The sequence below is a fragment of the Agelaius phoeniceus genome, chromosome 1 (genome assembly GCF_051311805.1).
Source record: "Agelaius phoeniceus isolate bAgePho1 chromosome 1, bAgePho1.hap1, whole genome shotgun sequence".
NCBI classification, from domain to species: domain Eukaryota; kingdom Metazoa; phylum Chordata; class Aves; order Passeriformes; family Icteridae; genus Agelaius; species Agelaius phoeniceus.
Genome location: NC_135265.1, coordinates 33,667,711 through 33,695,533, shown reverse-complemented (window position 1 = coordinate 33,695,533; position 27,823 = coordinate 33,667,711). Strand labels below are relative to the sequence as shown.

Here is a 27,823-nt window from a genome sequence, read left to right as displayed (position 1 = left end):
AGGTGAACCCCTGAAGTGAAATAAAGGGAACCATGTTCAATGAGAAGGATCAATGATGTATCAGAATGACCTTTTGAGGCAGGAGACAAAACCACTTCTGCTTTGTTCCTTTCTTTGCTGGCCAGGGAACCTAGGAGATATCTAGAGATATTCAGAGAATTCAGTGTTGCCTAAGCCCCATGAGAGGTGCCACAGTGCCAGCCTTCCTCCTGACTCACAGCAAAACACTCCCTGCCTGCTCTCAGGGGCACTTGAGGACCTTGCTCATAGCTGCCTCCTGATTGCTGTGCCACAGGCAGCACACAGCAGGCACAGCATGCTGGCTCTCCTCACCTACAGGGTGTCAGGATAGAGCCCTCTGGAGGGGTCCTGTCTTCTCTTGGGCTGTTAATCTTGCCTTACTTTAGTGCAGAGCAAGATGGGCTGAGTTGCCATTAAGAGGTATTTTTTCACCCCATTCAGTTTATTTTCACCAGCCAGGTAAAAAGTGTACCTTTCCTTCCTGGAGTCTTGAGCTGATTATTTCCTTCTGTCAGTGCCTTTGCCTCCATTTTATCAACAGAGCAGGAGACTTTGGTCCAGGCAGGCATCATTTTGAGAAGACAGCCCCTAGCACTAGATTTTAAAGACATTTCAAAAACTAATGAAGAATTTTGCTTCATTAAGTAGCCCATAAAACGGGGAATAATTGAGCACCAGAGGGAAGGCACCATAATTAGTCAACATTATAAATGCCTGGTTTCACAAAGGAGCACATAAAGGTTTTAATACAGCTCTACCTGCTGATCTGCTGGCAGATATCCCTGGATGTGAACTACTCTCACTTGAACAGGATCTTCATTCCTTTTAACACCACAGTAGCAAAACTCTGAATTAGAAAGGTTCTATCCTGGGTCCCAGTGCTAGTGCTGAACTTGTTAAACTGCAGTATAAGAAAGCCTTTGCCAAGCTGCTCCTGGACTCTACCAAGCTCCACCTCTACCAAAGTGCCACTCAAGGTACAGAAACTTTTACAGAAAGCCATACTTTGGACCTCCTGCCTTAAGATACTCCACAAAATCCAAAAATTTATGGAGTGCAATTTAATTCCCTTAGACTGAAAACTGAAACACGGCAAAACAGAATCAACCCACAAGTAAGACTATTATGCACATATTTTTCTGCCTGCAAACACTTTCAGCAGTCCTGTAGACAGCTCTGCTTGATGCTCTCAGCAGCAATGCTAAGGGAGAGACATATATTTAATTAGGAAGAATATTCTTTTCTTTTTGGTGTCAGACAAATGACTAAGACTTTGCTTTACTTTACTAATAATGCAATAATAAAAAAATGTAAGTCCTAGTCTGCCCTACCAGAACAGATATACATGTACATAATTCCATCCAATGCAACATAAAATAGCTTTTTTGAAACAACTGCAATATCTATTATACTTTTACAGACCATGCTCAGTACTTATATAGACAAAGCAAAAAATAATTACTGTTCATAATTCATTCTCTATGTTTTCAAACTCTGTGGTAGTCTTGCTGGGCTACCATGTCTTTAGAATGACTCTTTTGTAAGCTGGAATGCTCTATCTGCTGGCACCCCTGCTTTCTTTCAAGCATCTAATGCAAAATAATAATGACCTTATGAACACAAATAACATTTACAGCATCAGAGAAATAGTTATAAAGCAGTTAAAGGAAAATACAGACATTTCTTTTCCAGGCATGTTAGCGCTTTCCTATTCTTCTCTTCATTCTGTAAATTAACATTTTTTTCAGATAAAAAAGACAAATTCATAAATTACTGCATTTGGCAGTGGAATGCAGCAATGGTGGCAAGGCACAGCTGGAGAGTTTGAAATGTGGCAGCTTTCTTTGAGGCCATCATTTTCCTGCTCCTTTGGGAATCGCTGCTAAATGTGGCTACTGCTAATGTAATGAATATGAATCCATGTAAATCTCCGACACGGAGCTGGGATCTGTCCCCTCATGGGTAAAAAGGAATTTTTTTTCTATGCAGATTTTTTGAGTGCCTATGTGTGCATAACTCTGACCTTACTTCAGCAGCTCACCTGCTCTTAGGTACCCAGGTACTGCCAACCTTCTCATTTTTCATTCTGCAGAAAACTAACAATATGCGCTCCCTCGCTTTTGAAGATCCCTGGCAGAATAATACACCACCTGTTCAGCCCCCCTTCCCACCCCCCCTCTTTACTAATTAAGCTCTGAAAGTGTTTCCAAACAAAATTGGATTTCTTTTCTTCTGCTCCTCTCTCCTTCATTCCCTGACTGCACCTTTGTAAACATTTTTGATTGGGCGTGAAAGGCACAGAAACAGCCACAAATAAGGGGACCTGTCACTTTTGCCAAAGCCATTAGTGCTGCATGGAGAAAACTGGCTGGGCTCGTACTGAGTGACTGTGACGTGCCCAGGGATGGAGAGCAGCAGAGAGTGCCCTTAACCAGTGTCCAGAGGGGTCTCAGAAATTATGGGGTATACAGGACAAATCTTCCTGGCTCCTCTTCTGCCCTGCAAGGGCTACTGGCTGACTGATTCATTTAACAAGTAGAGCATTTGAATAGCTGACAGACATTTTCCAAGGAGGGGGTGGCTGAGGGAGGTGTGCACATTCTGAGTTTGTTTCCACCATGGAACAGGCAGTTGGAATTTTAATCTGTGTAACTTTGGTCTCTGTGGTCGTACAGTGCCTCACACAATGGGTCTTTGTGTGCTGCCAGAGTACTACTGCAATACATACCATAAATAATAACTGTAATAACAGTTACAAAGCTAAGATTTTTTTAATGGTCTCTACGGCTGGAAGTCTTTTCTGGGCAATTGACATTTTTAAAAATCAGGTCACCTAGTTAGGCTGCTTATTCTGTATGCAGAATCTTATTTCACCATTCATTTTCTTTAAAACATAAGCCTCCAACTTGGCTCATGTAGATAAATATTAAGTGAGGGGGAAGCAATGAAAACACTTGTCAAAATAAACCAAGAATAATTATTGGATTCCATTCACAAGTTTTTGGAGAGGAAAGATCAGGCCAACCATCAAATAACAGCTTCAGCCAAGATCTACAAGTAGAGGGCCATTGTTCTGCTTGACAGTTCTTCACTGAGGTGATTAACAAGCCTGGCTGATGACCCCTTGGGCTCAGATGTACAGCTGGGGTATCACACATTAGCTGAGCTATCAGCACACTTCCTATGTGCATGGCCATGCAAATATAAAATTCTGTGACTTGGCTTCACCCTCTTCACTGGGGCTAATCAAAGCCATGTTGTCTTACATTTGCTGTCACTTAAACCATTCATATAGATACCACAAGCTCAGTTGTGGCACTGAAAAACAACACTGGCAGCTATTTCAAGCAACAGATTGGTTGCAGCTGGGATTCATAGAACCAAAATTAGAGTTAGTCAGACAGTCTGGGTGCCATCCACCTTCTAAAATGCAAGTCTTGAAGTCAGAGGAATTGCACTTGAAAAATGCATATTTTTCTCTCTGGCTCATAAAGGCAACCACCTCAGAAAGATAACTAGACTGGAAGAAAACAGTTTTATCTGGTATGAGTGCCTGAGCCTGTGTGCCTGAGCTCTTAGACAACTTCTCTGTCTTCTAACCTGAAATTTCCAGTATGGGCTTCAATATACAGGTGAATATACAGCATTAGAGCAGCATATAAAAAAGTGTCATGGATGTCCTTGCTTCAGACCAAAAAGAAAGCACATACTGGGTTCAAACTCTTCCAAGGAACTCCACCTCACTTTTTTCTGGACAAGGCAGAATTTAACTACTGACCAAAGAAGAGGTCATGCAAAGGCAGTCTATTACAGTCATCCCCTCTAACATATTTCACAGGAAATTTTATAGCCTAGCTCTGCTGCATTTCCAAACACACTAAATCACAATTCTGCCACATTGTGATTCAGAAACCAATGCAATCAATTTCAGCTAATTATGCATCCAGCTTGAAAAGGAGCTGTACAGAGCTCACGTCACCACGTTTAGCTGAACCACTACTGGAAAGCAGGGTTTTGGCAGGGATATTTTGTGTGTGATAACATGGTTTTAAATTTATGAAAAAGTGTAAACACGTTTCAAAGCAGAATTTGGTTTTACTATTTGTGTACCTGCTTCTGCTTCCACTGAAATTAATAGCAACCTGCCACTGACTTGAGCGGAAGAAGATCTGAGGTCTCCATTCCATAGAAGCTCCAGCAGTAAAATCCAAGAAATTCATTTTAGCTATTATATTTTGGAAGGCTGACAACAGCTGCATGAAGAACTGAACCTGAATCTCCCAGGGAGACACGTAACACTTAAATCACGAAGTTATTCCCTTTGATATGCATGCTGTATTATAAAATTAATCTTTTGTGGCAATTAATTAGAGCAGTTACGAGGAAAGTCATGCAGTCTGAGACTCACATTTATTGCTCAGTGTGGCCTTGTTTGTTTAGTCAGATTCCCTTAAGCCATTAATAGAGCTTTATGTTAATTTCCTTAATGCTTCTGATCAGCATGTTCAGAGTTACAACTCCACTAGGGCTTCACAGATTATCCCAACATATAGTACAAGTAAACAATAGAAGCTACTTCCCTCCGTGTGTCATTCTCCAAGGATACCCTAATGAGATTACATCTATGCCAATCCAAAATGTTAACAAGAAGTATATGGAACTCTTTGGGCTGTGATTGAACTTTCTGACACATTCAGCCCTGAAGAGGTTAAAAATAAAAAGCTGCATGGGTTTGTTGCCGAAATTGTGAATAAGTAAAGGAAGCAAGTACATTCTTCAGCCAGATTTCTTTTCTCTGAAGGTATTTATCTGGAAATGCTTGAAAAGCTGGGTAAAGCACAATCCCAATTTTCTTGAAAGGAAGTGAGATAAGAGTAAATCTTGAAAATGCCAGATGTAAATGCTGAACTGGAATTTATTCAAATGCCTTTCATGTCTAATGCATAAAGCCTGGTTATTCCATCAGTCCCTTTGAATCAAGCCTAGGTGCTTAAACATGTAAAAAACCCTAAGCTCATGTAGGAGATTTTATGTATGTAACTTAACAACTGGTCCAAATCTCTCATTGGTTTCAGATTTCGTTAGTGATATGGAAACAGCCAGGCACTTGTCTCAGGACGCCAGAGAATAATCACTACATCTGTTACACTTTCCTAAAGAAGTCATCCAATGGAAAAGTTACACACTACTGTGCTAAAAAGAAATTATTGCACCCTTTAAACACAATCAAACAAACAAAAATCCCCAGTCCAAAATGAGTGGCAACCCCTACAGTGGCTGCTTAACGCACTTGGTTATGTATGTTTTCTCTTCAGTCTCTAGAGCAGCCTCTCACAGCTTCAAGACTGGAGGAATGATTCTTGTGTCCTTCATTTGCAGCCATGACTTCTAAAAATGGCAGTTTGTGCCTGCTTCAAAACACCAGGAAGCCCTTGGAGCAGCATGGGCATGGCTGTTTGAGGGCTGCAAATCTCACATACAGAGACCAGGTGCTCCATCCCATAGGAGGCAGAAGCTGCTGGTGTGGACAGCAGATCAGGCTATGGCAGGCCAAGCCCTTTGAGGTACAGCACACACAGGGTCATGGATCCCAGCACAGACCAAGTGACCTGCTCACCTAAGGAGAGATTAGATCTATTTGTTTCTTCCCTTCTCCTCAAAACCTGCAAGTCATCCACATCTGAACAATCTCATTGACCACTGACACATTTGTCACAGATAGTTACAGTGTGGGCATGTCAGCATCACTTGTGAAAAGAGTTTTTATCCTGAAATATCTCTTCTTCACCGAGCACAGGACCAGCTCTTTTAACACTTTTCTGTCCTGGCCCTGATTCGAAAAACCAATCATGTGTCTCCATTTATATGCTGCCTTCTATTCCTATTTACAATGGTGAGTTGGATTTTTTTCATCAATGTAAAAATATTTTTTTACAGCCTCATTTCATTTTTCTTCCATTTTTTCCTGCAAACCTGAGCTTCCTACTTAAGATCAAGCCTTATCCTCTGCAGATATCCACATTCATTGTAGTTCAAAGGCACTGCTTTCCTATCAACTTTTAGAAATAGTCTGCACTAAAAAAAATAACTTTGGGATGCAGAAGCCACTATTGAGTAGTTCATTGAACTCTGAGATCTTTGCTCTAGAGATGAACCTGAAGAAAAAAGATGAGAGATATATTCAGAAAGAAATGGATATGTGCATGTCAGTAGTATATCAGTTTCTAATCAATATTAAACCTCTAACTGCCAAGATCAATAACAGCTGCAAGGTCATAGCTGTCGCATAGTTTCTCAAACATATCAGCTAATAATGATTTTTGCTTTGTGCTTTTTATGACTGGTGGATGAGGAATCTCTACTTTCATCTTTAATATTTTCAATATTGAAATTCATATTATGCTCTTATTATCAGGTATCAGGACCTGAGTAAGCTTACCCTCTAGCTTAACAAACAATAAACACTCCACAAAGATCCTCCAATCTTTCCAAAATGTACTTCTGGAATGCTGAGGTAATTTGGAGTCAGAGACTTTTCAGCATTGCTGTGGTCAATAGCTTTTGGTTTGTCTGCACCCAAAACAATGCTGCAACAGCTCAGCATGGTACTTAAATGGGAATTGTTCTCTATTACATTGCTTGCTGCACCTTGGAGAATAGCTGGCAAATTGTCAGTGCCCAGAGGAATATGAGAGCTGCATGTTTTGAGAGTATCTGATTCAGTCACCTACTTAAGAATATTTTTCACCAATGATTTTTCATGAGGCATGTTCACTCCCACCATCTCACAGACAAGGGAAGAAGTTGCATTTTCTGGTGAAGTTGTAGCTTTGTTATAGTTGCAAAGATAAAGAATTGAGCAGGGTCTAAGCAAAAGCATAATACAATTTATGAGATTAATAATTGTGGTAGGGAAAAAAATTGACACATTTTTGGGTACATATATTTTCAAACATGAAGTTTAACTGGATAATTTTAATTGTTAGACTGTCTGAGAGGAAAAGCTCCATTGGAAAAAGGATGGATTACAAAGCATAAAGTTTTTAATCTGTAGAAAGCTGGACTATCTACCCAGGATATTGTAAGTGTTCTTTAGGTATAATATTAATGGTCTGTTATTGTAATTATTACTGTTCCTTTTCTTTTTGGTTGTAATATTTCTTGTAGTCTCAGTATAGGAACATGGAGTTGCAGTGCACCCTGAGGGAGAAGTGACAGGAGTTTTTGTAGTGCCCCTGAACCAGAAAAGGAAATTAATTTTATGCATTTCTTTCCTGTCTCCTCTCTAATTCCAATAACAGTGTGGCTGTGAGGCTGTGTCCATTGACTGTGTAAAATCCACATTAACACAGGAGCGTGTGAAAAAGTCCCATACAGTAAGAGCTCTTTGCCAAGTTATTACCCTCAATGCCAAATGCTGCACAATGGTGAAGATAAGATTTTCTTTATTCTGCTGTGTCCTAACATGAAGGAAGGGCACAGATTTTGTTTAAAGTAATCACACTAAAATGCTATGCTTTTATTATTTCAATCAATAAATATATTACAGGATGATCAAATAACAAATATATTACAGACATGATCACCCCAAAAAGCAAGCAAGTTATCTATAATTGAAGAGCTCAATTTTTAATGTGATCCCCCTCTCCTCCTCTCTTATCTGTGAGTTTGTGTGAAAACCAAAGGTTGCAGGAATGTCTGTAAGACATTGTTTTTGTTCAGTTTCACAAGTGTTTTGCTTTGTTGGCATTCAGTGGTTTTAACAAGAGAAAATAATGAAAGCACATAAAACCTGTAGCCATCTCCAGTGGGACAGAAGTCAAACAAGAGAAAGCCGATGTCTTTGAGCTGACTGAGCCACAATAGACAGGTCTTAACACAGTAAAGAATTCCACAGATTGTGTTAAAGACTGTCAAACCTACCTCACTAACACCAATTAACTGGGAGATATGGGGATCTTAGACTTTGGATCAAAGCCTTTCTTGTCCAGATGAAAGATCACATCAGCTTTGAAAGAAAGCTACAGATGTCTGTGGGAAAAAAAAAAATCCCTCATCCATTCAGCTTGTTTTTCAGTGAATTTTGAATTACTTTGTCAAGAAGAACAAAATGACATCCCAGCTGGAAAATGTGTCAGATGTTTCATTTAAAAACAACTTGAAGTCAGGAAGGTGGTAACCAGCTTAGAGAGACTGTTTGATCATTTCCCAAGACTATGTTGCTTTTGAGGAAAAGCAGTATTAAATCATTCTCTCTAATCAGTTCTCGATTTAAAAACAAGCAATCTTTAACAAAAAAACCCACAAACAAAACCAACTAACTGTGCTCTCCTGCTTCATACAAGGACATCATGGCATCAGCACATAGTGCATGATACAGCAAACCACATCCAGGAATAGTGACCTCACTGTGCTGTAACTTACTAAAAAGGTTACAGTGGTTATCAACCAAATTGGCTTAATAGTGTTCCATAAAAAGTTATGTGAATAGTAAATTTAAATATATTTGATGCATTAGTGGAGCAGAAAAGCTTACTGGAAAACAGCATCTGACACCACGTTCATTGCCTCATTCATTTTAAAAGAGCAGAGATGAGCTGATAGCTTTAGAGATTAATACACACAAGTGCTGCATTGCTAGCAAGGAGCAGACATTTTAGGGAACATAAAAGAAATGCAGTCAAACCTACTATGGACTGTTTTGGGGACAGAAAGGGCACAGTTAATGTCAGTCAGTGTCACATTTTGCCAGGGTAGGGGTGCAATGTGGACTCATCCTCTGCTTGTCACAGTTCCTCTCATGTGCTTGTGTTTTAACTCTGAGAACACAGCCAAGAGACATGAGAGCTCCTTTGATATACAAGTGGATCAGCAAGATCAAGTTATTTCAGCATTTTCTGGGAAGGATTTTTAGGCAAGCTTCTACAGAGCACTTAAAAATGCAAGATGTCAGGATTAAACTGCTGGAGCAAACTGAATGGATCCAAGCCCAGACATTGACATAAGGAGGTTTTATAGCTTAGGAAAAGGTACCCAACAGCTGTAGTCTGCTAGAATAAATTCTGCTGTGCTGTACAACCTACATTATCATCAGAAATAGTTTTGCCTCCGTCTTCTGACTCTGGACAATATTTAGACTTTCTGTAGAAATATATTTTCCACAAAGATGGGTTTATACAAAGCTAAGGAAAATAAGTACTCCAAGTTTTGGTGAAGTATGAATTGAATTCAGGGTCCTTTTCTCAGTTTCTCTCCTCTCTCCTCTCAGACTTGGAATTCACCTGTGTGCAGCAATCTTGTTTTAGACAGACATCAATATGTCAAAGGCACATGCTGAATACTGCAGAATGGAAAGCACAAAATGGCTCAAAAATACAAGACCTAGATTTATGGCTCCTTTGACCTGTGTGAGAATTAAATATCTGCATCAGAAATGTGCAGAACAAAATCCTGATTTTCTACTTATTTTGAAAAGAAACAAGCTTTCAGGTACTGTGAGCACTTGCTTATACAGTGTTACTGCTGCTCATTTTTGCTTTGATTTAAGACTACAAGAGCAGAAGCAAAAATATTCCAGCCTTTTAAATACCAATGAAATGTGTGAATTTTCTTATAAATTAAAAAAATCCATTAAAACACAGTCTTGGAATTAGTCATATAAATATTCTGCTGTAAACAAGCCAGTTGACTGAGCAAAATAAATTTATAAATTTAGGGGAGAAAAGCAGCAGAAAACAATAAGCATTCATTGCCTTCAGAAACCAAAGTGGATAAATAGGTTTAGTCATGTCTGTCCCAAGAGAGTCTCAAAGCATGCATTTTTTTTTCAATGTAAAGTGCAAAGAATTGCATTGCATTTTGAATTCCATTTTAAAACTAATTAAAGGTTTGATTGTGCTACTTCTTCTGTGCTGGAATGCATGTCAATACATATTCAGCTTAAGGCATGTGCTCAAGGAGAACTATCCAAGCACTTAACATCATTAGCTGTGATTTCATGAGCTTTGCTGGATCTGGGCTGTAATGTATAGAGCACAGTATTCATCTTGCAAGTGAATGACAAAAATTAATGTCATCTAGGCAATTAATGAAATGGATTTACTCCAGATGTAAGTTGCTATATTTCAGAGCAGCCTCCTTCTCATTTAATATGAATATTGAGGCTATTTAAGTCAGATATGCAGTGTTACATGGAAGATTTCAGATTTTGCTCACAGAGGCCCCAGAATAGCATCATAAAAATATATTTAGAGGCTAGCTTGACTAATGGGGATATTTAAAATCTGTTTTGATATTCTTTCCTGTCCATGCTATATTTTTGTTTGCTACTATATTTTAGGTTAATGTCATTTGCAATAACAGTTTACTAAGTATTTTGATGGGAAGCAAAGATCTGAAAAAGCAAGTGACAATTTTGATTCCAGTTTACCAGGCAGGCTTCCTTTCCTCATATTTCCCAGTTATATGCCTAAAAAGCTCTCTTAAATAAATATCTCATGCCCCCATGTGGTTAAATGGAAACACTACTGAATAAATCCTTTGGCCTTTCTCTCTATTTGCACACAGCAGTGCGTGCCCAACGGAAGAAGGTGGACAAACTGTGTAAGAGCCTAATTTAGATATTATATCGATCATAAACGTCTACAAATAAAAAAAATATAGAAAATTCTGAGCTGTTGTAGGAACTACTATAGAATAACCTATGATAGACTGTATTAAAAGCTTACAAAAAATGCCTCACCTGAAATTGCAGCACGTATTGCACTGACCAGTGCTTGGAGGGCACCAGCTGCAATCCACTTCTTAATGTCTAGGTATCTTAGGGTTTTTTATCTATAGTTTAATTAAAATATGCCCTGAAAATAACAGCTTATGTTCTAAATCAGTAGATTCTGGGTCGAGGAGGTGGATGTGTCAGCTTTTTCCCAAAGCAAATGTCCAATCTTAGGGGTCTTGGCAAAGCAGATATCAAAATAGATTTTTTGGTATACTTCTTCACATCCCAGACTCAAGAAAAAGAATGATTATCATGTGTCACATCCAGCACTTTGTTGTTTACAACAAAAAGAAACAAAGAAGTCTCCACGTGTAACTGGTCCTATGACACTACAATGATAATTTTCTAGATTAGAATTAGTGGTAATTCAGTATTTGTAATGAAACACCTTTTCAAAAATTCATATTCATCTGAAATTGCAGTCCTGCAGACATGTCTATTATACACCCCTTAGTCTGCGTGTGGAGACAGGTTTGGTTCCTTTTGGCCACACACATGCTTTTTGACATGCCAGAGAATCACTGAAAGTTGTACTGAAAGATGTTAATAGAGACACTGAGTTTTTCTAAATGCCAAGGTCAGTACCTCCATCAAAATCAAAAGCTTCTGGGTATCCCCTACCTCTCTATTCAAACACTTAACCCTCCTAAGCAGCTCCCCAGAACTGTTGCCACATTTGTGGTGCCTTCTCTCAGTACTCAGGGTACAATGGCTTGATTGGCCAACTGTGCTGATTGTTAAATGCTTCTATTCATTTATGTGCACTAAGTAATTGGCACCATTACCTGTGGAGCAGAATATGGCTGTGATGCTACAGCAGACAAGCATATGACCCTTCAATTACCTGCCTACTGTGCCCATCCCCTTTTGCTGTGACTGCCTCCCTTCCACACTCACAGCTAATCAAATTAGCAGTTATGTCCATCTGCTCTGGACCAAAATCCATGGCATGGTGCTAGGGTGGGATCAAGCCCAAGAACTGTTTCTTCCTCAGTCCTGGCATCCACCTGTGGTGATCCACACTGACCTCCCCTCAGCCCTCCATTATGGTCACATCCTGTGCAAGGGGCTGGTGGGATGAGCTTTAATTGAGAAATTAATATACAGCAGGAGGGCAAGAAAGAGAAAGGAAAATATGCAGGAGTCTTACAGCTGTTTGTCACACAGAGATGTGAAATTCGTAGTCATTATGTTCTCCTGCATCCAGACAAATAGTTGTTGAATTAAAGAATCTTTAAAGAGATAAAGAGGTAGAAAATGAGCTTCCTTCCTCTGTGCCCAGCCTGTCAGCCTGCTCCTAAGGAACAATTTTAATTTTTGCTTCAAAAACAAATGCAAGAGTATAAGGGACTATATGCTAGGACTAGGTGACCATTACCAACTTCTCCAATGATGTACTGTCATAAACAGGAAAATAAGCAGCTCTCTACTGTAAAAAATTACAGGGCTGTAATTCCACCAGGGGATTGTGGTGGAATCATAAACTATAAGAGCAGAGCTCAAGTGGCCTTATACAGTCACCACAATGCAGCAATGGAATTATAGCCCTATAACTCAAAATTTACTTAGTTCTTATACTCAAGAGCCAGGAACTAAGCTTTGGGTCGACATCCTGCACAGACTGTCCAGATTTGCTCTTCTCCTCCTGTGCTTTCTGCCTCTGATTCTTTTGCTGCCCTGGCACCACACATAGCTCTCATTGCTCTTAGCACTTCTCTTACAATGCAGCAATCACCACCAGAACCTTTGCTTTTAGGACTAAAACTCCTTGGTTTTGTCTATTTAGAAAATCAGTGCAAGGTTCAGGGAACTGAGTATCAAATGAACTGACTTGGCATTTGATAAGGATTTTGAGGAACAGCATTCTATTAAAAGCTCCTGATGCCCAAGCTGATATGTCAAGAATTTAAGAGTGACAGTTCCAGGCCATTGTCAGCCCATCCCAGAAATGCTGGACACCACTGATAACTCTAGAAGGACCAATAAATGGTTTTTACTCACAAAGGTTTAGACAATGCTCTCAGGCTCATGGTGTGAGTCTTAGTGTGTCCTCCACAGGGCCAGGAGCTGGACTCAGTGATCCTGATGGGTCTCTTCCAACTCATCAGATTATATAATAAATTAGACACCCCAGTGTAACAGTTTTAAAGTGTTCTCCTTCAAAGCAGAGTGAGGTTGAACACAGCTGTTTCAGTACACATGGGCCCCAAACTAGCACATCAATTAAACCTGAGTAATCCTGGTGTTTTCCTCTAGATCCTTTTATTTGAAAATGGCACATGCCATCCTGTATTCAGGTTCTAGATTTGTCCTCTCAGTGCTTTTTTTCCCCCTTATTTATTTCTTCAAGGGCTTTTCTCATTCAACTGCCCTGAGATATCACAGATGAGTGGTAGAACATCCAGTACTGGCTTGCACCTTACCATTCCCATCCTTCCCCCAGAAACTTTCTGAGTCACACCATAAGGATCAGATCTTCACAAGAATCTGTCCTCTGTATTTCAGATGAAGAGGGAAGCACAATTAAAAAAAATACTAAGAGGGAGAGAAAGTAGGGGAGAAAAGTCACTTTCTTCTTTGTTTCACAGGGCCATAAGAATTTCAGTGCTAAAGCAGGCAAACTGTCCAGCAATATCCAGTAAAAGTGCCAAAGAAAGCTGCACAAATCTGGCAATATTTGGGCCACTGTCTGCACTGTTAATCTTGCCTCTTTTCCATCAAGTTGGTACCTCCCTTCCCCAGCCCTATTTCAAGCAGCTGAGAAGCTCCTGACCCTCTTCCTGGGAGGTGGCCCTGGCAGGAGGCTTGCTCAAATAAGCTGGACCTGCTTCTCCAGCTTTGTCAGGAAAGTGCTTGTAGTCTTTTTCTTACTCCACAAAACACAGGTGTTCTATCTTAATACTTTTCCTCTCCTCAATTGTTTATGTTTTTCCCTAGAGTGATAATCAGTCCCTGCAACCCCCAATTCAGCTAATACATAATTTAATCTTCAAACTCCTATGTTTATATACAAGACACAGGGGAACTATTCAAAGAGAATAATATTTCTGAGAAAAAAAAACATTCTGAAAAAGGGGAGAACAAGGAATGAAGGTATTTGTATCTATAACTAGCACAAGTTCCAAACTGAAAAAGTGAAGGGAAAACATGGAATAATGAATCTATTAGGAGGCCCTTGGTTAATTGTTAACTTGAATAAAATCTACTAATGATTTTTTTAAAGTCCTGAAGGAGTTTTTAAGGCATAATTTAATGTTGCATTTTTTCTCATACACTTTCCATTGCTGCCTGTGGACTCTATATTTAATCAGATTTCTTGTTCTTGTAAGACTTTATGAAGTCCTTCTTGATTTGCAGCCAACCAAAGCACTTTTAATAATGTATGGTAAAAGAGTTAAATTTTTAATAGACAAGAATGGGCAAGAGTGCTACAAGCTACAGTAGATTGGTAAGTATGGTATTACACTCTGCAGAGTAGTTAGTAAAAAGGAAGATATTTATGTCTCAAATGTATTGAAAACATGTTTATTTTATTACTAACACAAATGTATAATTGAAGAACCTGTCTAATCTGGAATTATTGTTCACACCTTGTTTACCAAGAAGACAAAGTTGTTTTCAGCTTGTTACCATAACAGCTCAAGCCTCTCATTGTCTCTCATGCTGTCCTGCTGCTCCAAAAGCTCAAGGAAAAAAAAATGTAAAATTACACATCTATAGTCTGTATGCAGGGAATCAAGGGGAGGAAGTATCTTCTAACAGTGGTGATTAATTCATAGGGTTAACCTAAAAATGAGATTACTTGTACCTTTATATTTTTATGCATTTGTCCTTAGTTTACTACCACCCAACTAACAGGAAAGCTCAGGTACGGGAAAATGTGGTTTAAAACTGAAGGTCTGATTCTGCAAATCAGAGAGGGCTGTTTTATGAATGTTATTTTTCCATACCAAGCTACAGTACACACAGAATGGGGCCTTCACTGTGGAGTAAGTTCTATTCTTTCACAGTAGAGTAGGTTCTCCTATTCTGCAAAACCCCAGAAGATGCCTCATTAATAAAGATCAAAATTATCACTGTGTCCACAGTAAATTTGAAGATGTTGAGGCTTTATACCTGTTGTATTTCAGCAGAGCCATTCCTGATTTGGTTCTGGTTTTCTAACAAAATGTGGCAAGTCTGTTTCTCAGTGCATAAGTGTGTGTCTGTCAGTCACCTTTGATAACTTTCAAGTCTAGCAGTCAAGTTCAGTCAAATTTGGCAGGGAAAAATCTCTCTGAAATAACAGGCACAGCAAGAGAGGACAGAGACATTGCTCACAGGGACATCCTACAGTAAGGTTAATCCTTCCTGGACCTCAGAGATTACCCACTGTCATTTAATATTCAATCAATAAGCTATGGGAAAGCAAGCTTCACTAGCTCCCCTGATCACTGAAACATTTATTATAAGTATGAGAGGGACACCAGGCCTACATCTGCATACAGAGCCAGGGTACTGAGTGAAGTGGAGGTATATCCATCTACTTAGGGTCATACATATTCCAGGCAAATACTCCTTGCATTGTACACCAGAACTGAAGCACAGCACAGCAAAGCAAACACAACCCCCTGCATGCCACAGGAACGGGTGAAAAATGAACAGAATTGCTTGCCAATGATAAGAGTTGCAAATTTTTAAATCTTCTTACTTCAAAATGAGCCATAGAATAGGTCATATAATATATAATGGCAAAATGAATACATTATGAATGATTTATCATTATGGAAATGCACAGATGCTTATTGGTGTCATGAGTCAAATAACATGCAATTTTCACACAATATGCTGTTAATAATGGATAAGAATTTATAAGTATATTCTCATATGAAAAAAGAGCAATATTAAAACTTGTTCTTTCACTGGAATCAAATAACTGTGCATGGAGTTGCTTATGAAATTGAGCTACTTTTGCCATTACTACTAATTATATATTAATGTCAATTTTTTAAAGTAGATATCCATCAACTTGTCACAGATCAGATCCACATTACTCTTATACCACTAAGCCAAAATGCTCTTACTTATGTGCCAAAATGTGCCTACCTACTTAAAATGAAGGGAAAACCAGAAGCAAACACTGTCGTGAACGGCGGGAGAAATGCGACACACCATATGCGTGAATAGCAAATCTCGAAGTTTATTGAAAACTCACACATATTTATATTGGTGTTAATGAAGCTTATACATATTGCAAAAGCTGAACTCATTATTGGTTAAAGCACACTTAGATCAACCACACCTACTTCTATCTTCTAACAATTATTTTGCTTCTATGTTTGCATTCTCCTAACTTTTCTACTTAAGATAACTACATTTTCTAGCAAGCAATTTTCTCCCCCGTCTTCCTGTTTCAGAGAAAGTCACTGTGACCTTTGTCAGTGATTAGACACTAGTTGCTCAGTTCTTAGCTTGTTTCTCCTATCCTTATCTATCGGTATCACATCGAAATGTCTTTTCTCAGCTAACTAATTATCTAAAAAACTCTCTACAAAACACTACCTTGCCCTAGTCTCTAGTATGCACCAATGGGAACACTCTTAAATTGTCACTGCCTGTGAGGCTTGTTTCACATGTAGATGGCACTGTTGTCACTGCCTGTGAGGCTTGTTTCACATGTAGATGGCACTGCTCATTCCTATTGAACTGGGGAAATTTAAAAACAGAAGTCCAGTTATGTTAAAGTCCTCTGAATAGCTTGGCTGACTAGTGATGTAAGATGGAAAGAAAAAACAAGCCTAGGACCAGAGGCAAAGAACTCAAAAATTATTTTCAACAACACCCAGAGCTGTTTCCCCTCCATGTGCCTTGATCCCTTTGTGGATCAATCAGAAGCAATTAAAGAATAAACATCCCACTTCTACAACATAATGTATCACCAACAAATGTGTCTTCTCTCGGCCAATAAATAATTTTAATTGATCGTGACAGGATGCCTCAGCTGCCTCAGTTGAAAGTCAGCTGGGCCAGCTAATGCTGCTGCTGAAGTCATGATCACATTGAGGAAGAGCACTCACGTTATCCATTCTGGTACTTGAGCAGTAGGGTCTAACCAGTCCTTCCTCAGGAAGGTAATGAACAATCACTGTAATTTCTTGACTTGAAATTTCCAAGGAGTTCCTGCTGTAGAGCCATCAAAGGCAAATTAATTCATTAGAAAGTACATAGACACACAAATCCCTGACTGCCTGGCCTACAAAACACCTGAAAACCTCACTTTATGTTGATTAGAAAATCAACATACATAGGAGACAAGCTGAATGTCAAGAAAGCCTGATTTGGTATGGACAACAGCAATACATTTTCTTTTTCTGTCCAGGGAAAGCACAATTTGTATTCATGCCAAACAATGTAAGAGAGAACTTTTGGATCTTGGAAATACTACTTAATTTAGAAGGCAAATATTTTCACAGAGTTAATTGCAAGATCATTGATCAAGAAAGGTTCATAGAGCAGCAGCTAGATAAAAGGAAGGCCTAGCGGTGAATGACCACATTAGATGGATATTAGAGTATGAATTGGGTTCTTTATTGTTATTGTATGTCCTTATTGTTACCATAAAGTAAAGGAACTTGGAAAATCTCTCTACTCCCACAGATTGAAGCCCCTTGACGTGAGGCTCCAGAGAGTCAGGAATCCACATTCAGCCCTTGGTGAAAAGAGACAGTTCCTGCCCCTGACCTGCCAGAGCACTAGGAGGACATGGGCTCCTTCTAGAGGTCTTCTCCAGTGCTGTTTTATTCCCTCTGTTTTCCAAAGAATTTGACTCAGATTTGCAAATACCAAAATTTTGGTATCCCCAGAATTCTATTTCCCTGCCATGAATATTATTTAAAAACAGAAGACAAGTCACTTACTCTGAGAAAAGGACTCATACCAAGGCTCTCTGGGAACAAATGCATCATCATGGATTTTTACATCCTGCATGCATGGTTTAGGTGTGCTCATACAAGCCCTCTTCATGAATCACTACTGGTACAGTATCTTTTCCCTCCCTATCTACCGCATCCCACTCTAAAGCACCTTGTAGAACTCAGTCTCAGAGAATGCAAGGGGAACCATTGCCCCTTGAGATGACACAGAACTGTGCTTACTCCCATCACATGAGCCAGAAAAGGCTCATGACCCAGAAAGCCAACCATAACCTGGGCTGCATCAAAAGAAGTGGGGCCAGAAGGTGAGGGAGGTGACTCTGCCCCCCGACTCCACTCTCATGAGATTCCACCTGAATTATGGCATCCAGCTCTGGGCCACTGACATAATATGGACATGGACCTCTTGGAGTGAGTCCAGAGGAGAGCAATGAAGGTGATCAGAGAGCTGGAGACCCTTTCCTATGAAAGACAGGCTGAGAGAGTTGGGGTTGTTCAGCCTGGAAAAGGGAAGGCTCCAGGGAGACCTTAACCACCTTTCAGTACTAAAGGGAGCCTACAAGAAAGCTGGAGAGAGACTTTTTACAAGGGCCTGCAGTGAAAGGACAAGGACAAATAGCTTTAGACTTAAATAGAGTGGATTTGGATTAGATATGGGGAAGAAATTCTTCATTGTGAGGGTGGTGAGACACTGGAACACATTGCCAAGAAAAGTTGTGGATGTCCCATCCCTGGATGTGGATGGCCAGCTTGGATGGGGCTCAGAGCAACCTGATCTAGGGGAAAGCACCCTCAACTATGGCATGGGGGGTTGGAACTAGATGATCTTTAAGGTACCTTCCAACTCAAAGCCATTTATGCTTCTATGGTCTTTGAACCCAACCTTTTCTGCTATCAGACATGGCCAGAAGGATTGCACACCACAAAGAAACAAGGAGTACAAAAATGTAAATGTAAAAAGGTAAATGTAAATGTAATGGTACAACAGCAAAGGAAAGTGACATACAAAAGCCAGTAAATCATTAAAATACACACTTTTCTCACAGGAGCTCCTAATTATCTTACTGATACCATATTCATCTACTTTAGCAATTTGATGGTCTCTGTCACATAAAAAAGGAGCAGAATCTTAGACCCATTCTCCATCTGGGGAAGTTCATATAGGAGAAACTGTCTGCTTTTCACTTCCAGCTCTGTCAATGGGATTTCCTCCTGAAGGCTGCTTATGGCTTTCAGGATCTCAGTTTCAGAGAATTTAAGGTAGAAATGACTGCAGGCATGAACTTATCAAAACAGCCATTTTTTAATTAAAAACTGAGGTTAGCTGCAAATCTTTCAGCTTCACTGTGCAGCAAAGACAGTAACACACTGTCAACATATAAACAGTCCATACTATCCATACTGCCCACAGCATAAAACACGTTCTCATGGGACTACATTGCTAGTGCTGTGATGGAATGGACATTTTACAACCCTGCTGCTGAATTGCAAAGTAACATGCCTAGAGTCTGATTTTCAGTGTGAGCACTTAATGCAAGCAATCAAATTCCCTCCATATGGGGTTGATTTTAAGCACTAATTTAAAGCAGTTCAAGAATTTAGGAATAACAAATGGAAGAACAACACAATATTTTTTTTCTAATATTAGCCTGGTTTACCAGCCTATCTAGCAACCAATTCAATGTGTGCTTTAAGGGTAGGTTTAGTCTGCATCCTGAATCTCCTTCTGGGACAGAACATGCATGGGCAGTCCAGCGCTTTCACTGTGTTCAGCTAAGGGGCAAATTAAAAACCACTGCTGGAAATTTGGCCTGAAAAATATAGATACAACATAACCTTTGGAATTTCTAAAAATTTACCTTATGGGCAGGGTTTTAAAAGCATGTACCTAACCCATTCTGAATGCAAATTAATATGTCAAATTTAGAGCATAGGCACTATGTACGTCAATAGATCATGATGATGCATAACATCTCTTAGGATCTGATCAACAACTCCAATACACAGCACTTGATTTTAATGGGACAAATGTTTCTAGGTGTACATAAGTATGAACAAGCATTCTGTGGTCCAAAAGGATTGTTTAAGCAGAAGAATGCTTACATGGGGAAAGTTTCCTTTCATAGTTCTTCTGAGGACACCAATACAAAAGAAAGAAACAAGGTGATTTTGTCTACTAGTGATGGAGCATTGTGGCTATTGTACATCTCTACTCTTGTGGCTCTCAAAATTAGCTAATTAAGACATACTTCACCAGAACAAAATATTTGTAAAGTCAGCGTGTCCCTAACAAGGAGTTATGTTGTCTAAGAAGCTTCACAAAAAAGATTCCCAACATTCTTCCAATATATTAAAATTACTTCCCTAATTAATACTGGGAATTGGAGGTTTAGAGACTGATGTCATGGTGAAAAAAATTTGTTTTGTTTTCTGATTATATAAAAAGATGGCAGTTTTATTTTCTGTACAGATTCTGAGCTCTCTAAGTAAGCTTAACTTGAGAAAAATGAAAGTCATTTCAACCAAGTCTATTCTGTTTGCTTTAGCTACAGTGGTCTTTCTCACATCAAACAGTATGTGCCTAAATGAACCAATGAAGTCCAGGCTGCAGAGCAGAGAAGACAGTGATGGTAAAGATTATGAGGTAAGATCTGTATTACTGTGACATTGTTTGGGGGAAACTGTGGGTGAGATCTTGAGCACACTGGATTTTTTTGGCACAGGCTGTCCTAAACTCATTCCACAGCATTCAGCATTACAGCACTAGCAGTATGAAAAAAGCTTGTCAAAAGAATTTTCAAGAAATTCCTTTTCTCAAACACATGAGTTGATTGTGTAAATCAACTCATGTTCCAATTTTCTTGCAGTACAGCTTTATGATTAGGCTGCAACTTTTTCTGAAAAGTTTCTTACTTACACAGTGAGTCCTCAATTAACATTCCTGTCAGGTGTTTTATGTACCTAATATAACAGATTACTAATCCAAAATTAATAAAGGCATGCTTGTAATACTCAAAGAATAATGATAAACAGAGAACATTTTAAATCTAATATACTTAATGGCCTTAAAATTTTACTCTGGAAATTGCCTATAAAAATTTCTTTGCAGGGTTGCACATTTATTATGTCTCAATAGGTGCCAAATGAAATTTGCACACTTCATCTGTATTATTTTTCATGTTTTCCCTGCAAATGCTCCCTAGGAATGGGAGCCAACCCCTCTTTTTGACTTATCATCATTGGTATTATAAACATCCTTCAAAACAAAATACAAATTCAATTATGTTAGTCAAATCCTCTGGACTTTAGCTCACTATCTTTTATATTCTTCCAGAAGCAGTGTTCAGGTGCAATCAGAGGGATAGTTTATTTAAAGTTTTAACCATGAAGTATGAACTCGAATGGCTCATTCCTGTTCTCTACCAGTAACTGGAGAAGCTCAAAGGAAAGACAAATAGGACAAGAAAGTGAAATTATGATTAGGAGCATTTGTGTCTTTGACTGAAATTTAAATCCAGATTTTTACATACTTGCAGTTAAGTCCTGGAAACTTATTTTTGTCACAAAAGTTGTTCTCAATATGCCAAGGGAAGAACACTGCTCCATAAGAAGGGTCATACTGATAAAGCTCTTTTTCAGGCAACAGCTGCCCTCAGCATCATGAGACAGGTAATACACTAGGCTCAGTTCTTCACTGTATGACAGCATAGATACAGAAAGTGTGTTTTGTGTTGGTTGCACAAAAAATTAGGAGGCCAGGAGCTCCCCATGTATCTTGTGGGCTAGTGGAGGACCAAAGCCATTTAAAACTCAGGGCAACTTCTATGCTGCAAAGCCAGAACAGGGATGATGTGAACTTGACCCAAAAGCTTTCCATTCACTTCCCTGCTTGATAGCCTGGATGGATATTGTGTCCAAAGCATCCACCCAGGGCTGAGGAAGAAATGAGCTATACCTTCAGGTGGCTTGGTCCATCCTCCTGTTCATCCAGACCAGATGAGTCTGTGTGAAATCACAAAATATGTTCAGCATCTTCCACTCCATAGGATTTCAGGTGGTGATACTAGCAAATGTGACCCTGACAGCAGGTGCTGTCCTATCTTAACTGACTGCACAGGATCTGACTCCTGGGCTCAGAGTCAGATTGACACCATTTGAGCGGAACCATTTGCTGACACTGATATGGAAATATGCCCTTGTGGTCAGAGCTCTGAAAATGTAGGCAGGACAATGTCAGCATATGAAGTAATCCATATGAAGGAGCTCACATTACAATGGAGTTTAGCAAATAGATCTAAAAAACATTACATATTCAAAAAAATAAGAGCATTGCCCAGCAGCTTTCTAAGGAGGTATGAAATCAAATACTTTGTGTCATTGGTAGCTGGAGTAATGCCCAATAAAATGATTATATCTTTTTTTAAATTATTTTTCTTTAGATTACAGATAATATTTTGGAAGAAAAGCAGAGGAGTCTCAATTTTGAAGAAATGGAAGACTGGGGATCAAAAGATATCATCAAAATGAACCCTTTTACAGCAAGCAAGATGCCAAATTCAGTTGCTAATTTACCTCTTAGATTTGGAAGAAATTATCCAGAAGAAAGAAGCATTAAACCATTTTCAAATTTGCCCCTGAGATTTGGAAGAGCTTTTGGAGACAACATACTTAATCATGCTCCAAGGGTATCACACAGGCTTGAGAGATCTCCACGTGTTAAAGGTTTCAGTCAATCACTTCTAAATTTGCCACAGAGATTTGGGAAGTCACTGGCTGTCAATCTGCCTCGAGACATTCAGGAATCTGAACCAGGTAATGCTACACAAGTGTTCAAGCCCCATATTAAAATGCATATTAAATCATAGGTTAGCAATGATTAAATACAGCTAGAATTCCTCTAGGAATATTCCTAAGCATTGCAATATGAGTTCAATTTGCCAAAAGAAAGATTGCAGTTCATCAAATCAAAAAGCCTCATAAAAAAGCAGTAGAGAATCTTTTTATAAAACCTTTTTTAATGAGAAGGTGCCAAACAGCCAAATTTTAAAATGTTCATATGACAGGATTAGATTTGATGCTTTTTTAGATCAGGTTTCATTTTGAAAAATCATATCTTTGGTGAAGAAGTTTCAGAATCATTAAAATATCCCATTTCAGCACTATAAAATTACAAACTTACCTATAAATTACTCCTCAATTTTCTAAATTTATGCAAATTAGAGTTAAAAAAGACAACATTCCAAGCCGAATAGCAGCATTCTGAAAATTATTTTTCTCATCCAGGTCTATTTTTTTCATATTTTCTTACTGAGACAAGGATTGAGATTTTGATTTTTCATTCCACGTTATCATGGAAAAATTTTTATGACATCTCAGAATTATTTTCAGCATAGAAAAACTATTTCCTGCTATTACTAAGAATAATTTAAACCAGCTCTTCAACAACAGTCCTTCTTATCATAACTGCTGCCTTACTGGAACTGCCCATTTGTCTTGTAACCAAGATTCAGGTGGCTACCCCTGACCTCCATCTGACACATGAATAAAGTAGAAGTTCAGGCCAGAAATGATAACAGATATATTAGAAGCCAAGGTTCTCTCTCATTTAATTTGATTCCTTTCATTCCTTTCTCACTGTCTCACCTAATTATAACAGCTTTTGTTTTATTTGTCTGGTATTTTTAGGGATATGAATTCTAACAGTTATGTTAATACTGGAATGAAATGATGAAGACAGAATCTGAAAGACTTGGAAAAGCTGCAATGTGCTTTCAAAACTAAAGGTCATCAAAAGGAAATGTGTGAATTGAAATGCAAACCTGCCTTCATGTATGCATAATGTATTTTTTTTGCAAAAACCCTTGACATATAAGGCAATGATAATTTAGTGATTGTTGTGGTAGTTTGCTTCCGTGGTGGTCTAGTATAAATTCTATTTCTTTCTATGCTACTTATGTCCTGTTGGCTGTAAAACTGAATTTCAGAACAATGGCTGTGTAATTTACAGCATTTAAAGCAGAATTCTAAAAAGCATAAAATTAATAAAGGCGCATGGTTCAAATAAAAAGAAGCCTATGATGTGAATAATAACAATGAGAAGCAGGATCAAAACTGCTGATAGACTTTGTGTCATGAGCAGCTAAAGAAAATCAAGTGTTGAGAAAAAGCTTTTCCTGGTTTTTATGGGTCATCTTGGATATAAATCTGAAAGGCAGCTTGTCTCTCTGGCAGCTGGCTCCTACACCTCTTCTTCTGCTCACAGCTAGTCCAGCTTTAAACTGACATTAGAATCACACATACAAATGGGTGCCTTCATCAGCAGCCCTTTAATGCTCAGTCTGTTCAATAGCTTGGAACCAGACAATCTGTCTGTCTCCAGCTCCTGGCTCTCAGACCTGCAGGTCCCTTTGACTCCTCAGTTGCTGGCAACCAGATCACTCATTCTGCTGTCCAGCCTGGTTTAAGAGGTGCTATCAGATCACACAGTGTCCATGCACAGTGTCCATTCAGTGCCTGCCTTCTCAAGGCATCGAGTGGTTCTGTTCGAGTCCCATCAAGTGGTCTGGTAGTTCTGCTCTTTGCTACTGTCCTGTTGCCTCCTCTTACTCAGGGTTTGGATATCTGAGAGTTTATTACTTCTCCTGACTCTTGTCTTAGTCTTTATGCTGAAAAAAACAGTAACCAGATGTCTTTACATTCCACATATCTTTACAAGAACCTGGAAAAAAACCCTATCAAATTGATCAGATCAATTAATAGATGGGACAGAGGCTGAGTTGCCATTCCTCCACAAAATTAATGAGGCTACAGGAAACACAACACTATTCAGCCTGTACCTGGTGAATCTAATTCAATCCAAAGGAATCAGACTATAGTCCTGAGAATATCTAGTCTCCTACTCACTCATACCTGAAATAACAAAGAGATAGGAAATTCTAAACAGATAAAAACCAGCGAGGTTACACTTTCTGAATGTAAGCATCCCAAACCAATCTTCATGTTTTTCTCTGAGCCTCAGAAAACATTTTACCTTACAAGTGCTGTTGAAAGACCTGTTTTGCAGTATAACACTTGGGTACAGCAGACAAGTCCATGCTGAAGGACACTGGTCAACAAATTGTGTGTGGGGAAAGTCAAAGATCCAGGCTATGAAGCAGAAGTCTTGCCATTGCCTACCACCAGATCAGGTGCCATTTATTCCTCAGTCAGGAAAACCAGGATCTTTAAGTGATTTACAATCAAATGGGCAGCAGAAGGAAATGCCCTGAGCTTTGAGCTGTGTTTCTGGTCCTGCAAACCTCACTGCACGACATGTGAACCAAAAGGAAACAAGATTTGTGAGAATCCCTGAGCAGCAATAGAAGCTGCCTTTTTAAGGCACATATCACCTAGCAACAGGGAAAGGGTACACATCCATTGGCATTAATGATAGCTGCTGTGGGAGGAAAGCAGAAGCCCAAACACTGGCCCAGCAGCAGGTACAATTAAGTTGTCCTCTTATGGCAAGCTTCATAGCATGGATACAGGAGGTGGCTATTGATTTATTTTCCCTTAGCACAGGAACTGCTAGCTGAAAAGTACATAAAGTAGGAATTATGCTATGCTGTGCAAAATTTCTGTTTGGCTTGAGAGCACATGAGCCAAGAAAACAATCACAGGATAGTGCAACAGGAGGAGAAGGGGCACCATAGGCAACATACATTGCTCTAGCTATCACTCACTGGATTATTTATTATCCACATACAGATATTATTCATGAATTGGGAAAAAGCAAGGAGAGGACACAAGTAAATCAATTGACAGACTATTGGGACTTCCTGGCATGAATTCTTGAAGGGTTCAGGAGCTACCAGCCTTCCTTGCTGTACAAGTAATATTTATGCCTGTTATTAAAGTCTCCATGCAAAAAACACCAGGTTTGTTTTAGGTTCTGACTTAAGCTTATAGAGAAGACAGCTGACAATGTACTGATTAATTTATAAGTCCAAAGGCTCATCATAGGGTTGATTTCAATATATCATTTAGACAGATTTAGTGGAGTATAAAGTGACACTTTTGGTTTACCCTCAGAAAGAACCAGACTTTGGAATCGTGTTTGAAATCTGTCAGTCTTAGATTCCTTTCAATTGCTTTTGCAACTGCCTTTTGCATTTTTTTAAATATGAAAACTGGGCTATCCTTAGTAATGACAGACCACTAGAAATTTCCAAACTTTAATCAAGACATTTAAAAATTTCCCCAAGTTTAAGAGCACCTGTTAGCAGGAATTGGAAATGCTTTCATTAGTGCACCCACAAAAGTTCATCTGGCACAGATACCTTGACAGCCATAGATGTCTGATTTGCATTTGTGCTGCTCTCCTGGTGACATAACGTAGAAGGGCCTCAGCTAGTGCCACTCAGATCTTTTGTAGACCAGAGTTTGGATGAGAAAAATTTGTGCTACTAGGAAAGAAAAAAGCGGCTTACAGTATCTTTATGTGTATTTTATCTCATGAAAAATGAATAAGGCAAAATACATTTTTTCATCTCTTCATATCTGTGCACAATGTATTCTATGCAGTGATTAGCCAGAAGGTCAGTCCTGTGGCCTTACTCAGAACTGTATCCAATTAAAATTTTAGAAAAAAAAGAAAGGGTTTCTCCTACAGTTGTCATACAAATTATCCACTTATATCCCCAGAGTTAACTAGTAGAAGAAATATTCTAGATTGGTTTTCAGAAAACTCAGACATCTCTGTAGGCTACCATTGTACTTGAAATACTGAAAAAAAGTATATGGTTATGACAGATTTCTAAACCCAGAACTTATTAAAGTTCATTCCATCCTTTTATTACCATCCTCCAACATGCTGATAGTGCATAAAGTGAAATGAAAAACAGAAGGGTATTTCCATTGTTTGCAGGTCTTAAAAAAAGGAGTCAGGTGATTAAGACAGACATAGGTCAGAAAAACCTTGCACAGGAAAATTCATTTTGCTACATCCCAAATTTTCAGAGGCATCCGAGTACTGTTTTGTCTCACACAGCAACACCTCAGGAGAAAATTATTTCTTTTCAGGCCATGCTTTCAACAGGAGGCTGGATCACATGATCTCCTTTCTCCTCACATGTATTTGATACCTCAGCCACACTGAAAGAAATGTTTGAATAATAGAAACTGGAGCTAAACCTCACATGCTGCATACTGTAGCACAAATGCACAGACAAGCAGCAATGCAATATGAGTGTTGTAGGGCACACAGAGCCATGTAGCTGTCTTTGCAAATTTGGGCATATACAGGTTACAAGTACTAGATGAAAAGTGGTTCAAAACCAGAAGCAACTATTAGGAATGCTGTAAACCAAAATTTGCTTGGGTTTTGACCCTTAGTTCCTAAAGCTCCCCCACCTCACATGAAAGAAAACATTAAATCAGTTTGCATCACTGAGGTTCAAAGTACGTCATAAATCTCTGAGGAGCTTTATATCAAAGTTATCAGTTGAAAACAGATTTACAGTTTGTGGAGATGCTTGTGGTGGGTTGATCCAGGGTGGACAAAAGGAGCCTACAAAATCACCATATCACTTCCATCTTCAGCTGGACACTTAAGAAAAAGTATAACAAAAGTCTCATGGATGAAGACAAGGAAGATCACTCCCAAATTCTCTGCCTCCCTGCAGTGCTGGGAATGGGGATTGGGGATTGGGGTCAGTAAACCAAGTGATGTTTCTGCCATTCCTTCCTCCTCAGGGGGAGGACTTCTCACACTATTCCTCTGCTCCAACGTGGAGTCCCTCTTCCTGGAGACACTCCTCCATGGGCTTCTCCAGTATGAGTCCTTTCCATGGGCTGCACATCTTCACAAAGTGCCACAGTGAGTCCCTGCCATGAGGTGCTGTCCTTTGGGAACAGACTGCCCAGTGTGGGTCCCCTGCAGGGTCACAAGTCCTGCCAGCAAACCCTCTCTAGCACAGGCTTCCCACATGGGTCACAGCCTCTTTCTGGCCTGGCATGGGGTCCTCCATGGGGTGTAGGGGGACAGCCTGCCTCACCTGGGCCTGCAGGATACAGGGGGATCTCTGCTCCAAGACCTGGAGCACTGTCCTGGATTGTCAAGCCAATTGTATTCTAT

The 27,823-nt window shown here is 39.3% G+C and overlaps 1 protein-coding gene across 4 annotated transcripts in view; it reads left to right on the top strand.

The window, feature by feature from the left end:
* The window catches only part of NPVF (neuropeptide VF precursor), a 134,285-nt gene extending 110,506 nt beyond the window's left edge, over positions 1-23,779 (top strand). For 3 of the 4 annotated variants that reach the window (XM_077190737.1, XM_077190728.1, XM_077190734.1), the window contains exons 2-4: positions 20,256-20,353; positions 22,149-22,521; positions 23,395-23,779. In XM_077190737.1, coding sequence (XP_077046852.1) covers positions 20,285-20,353; positions 22,149-22,521; positions 23,395-23,402 — 450 coding nt within the window. In that variant the 5' untranslated portion in view covers positions 20,256-20,284 and the 3' untranslated portion in view covers positions 23,403-23,779. Of the gene's footprint in view, positions 1-20,190; positions 20,354-22,148; positions 22,522-23,394 lie in introns of those variants that run through there. The other variant, XM_054641953.2, reaches the window with a different exon arrangement.
* The last annotated feature ends 4,044 nt before the right edge of the window (positions 23,780-27,823 follow it).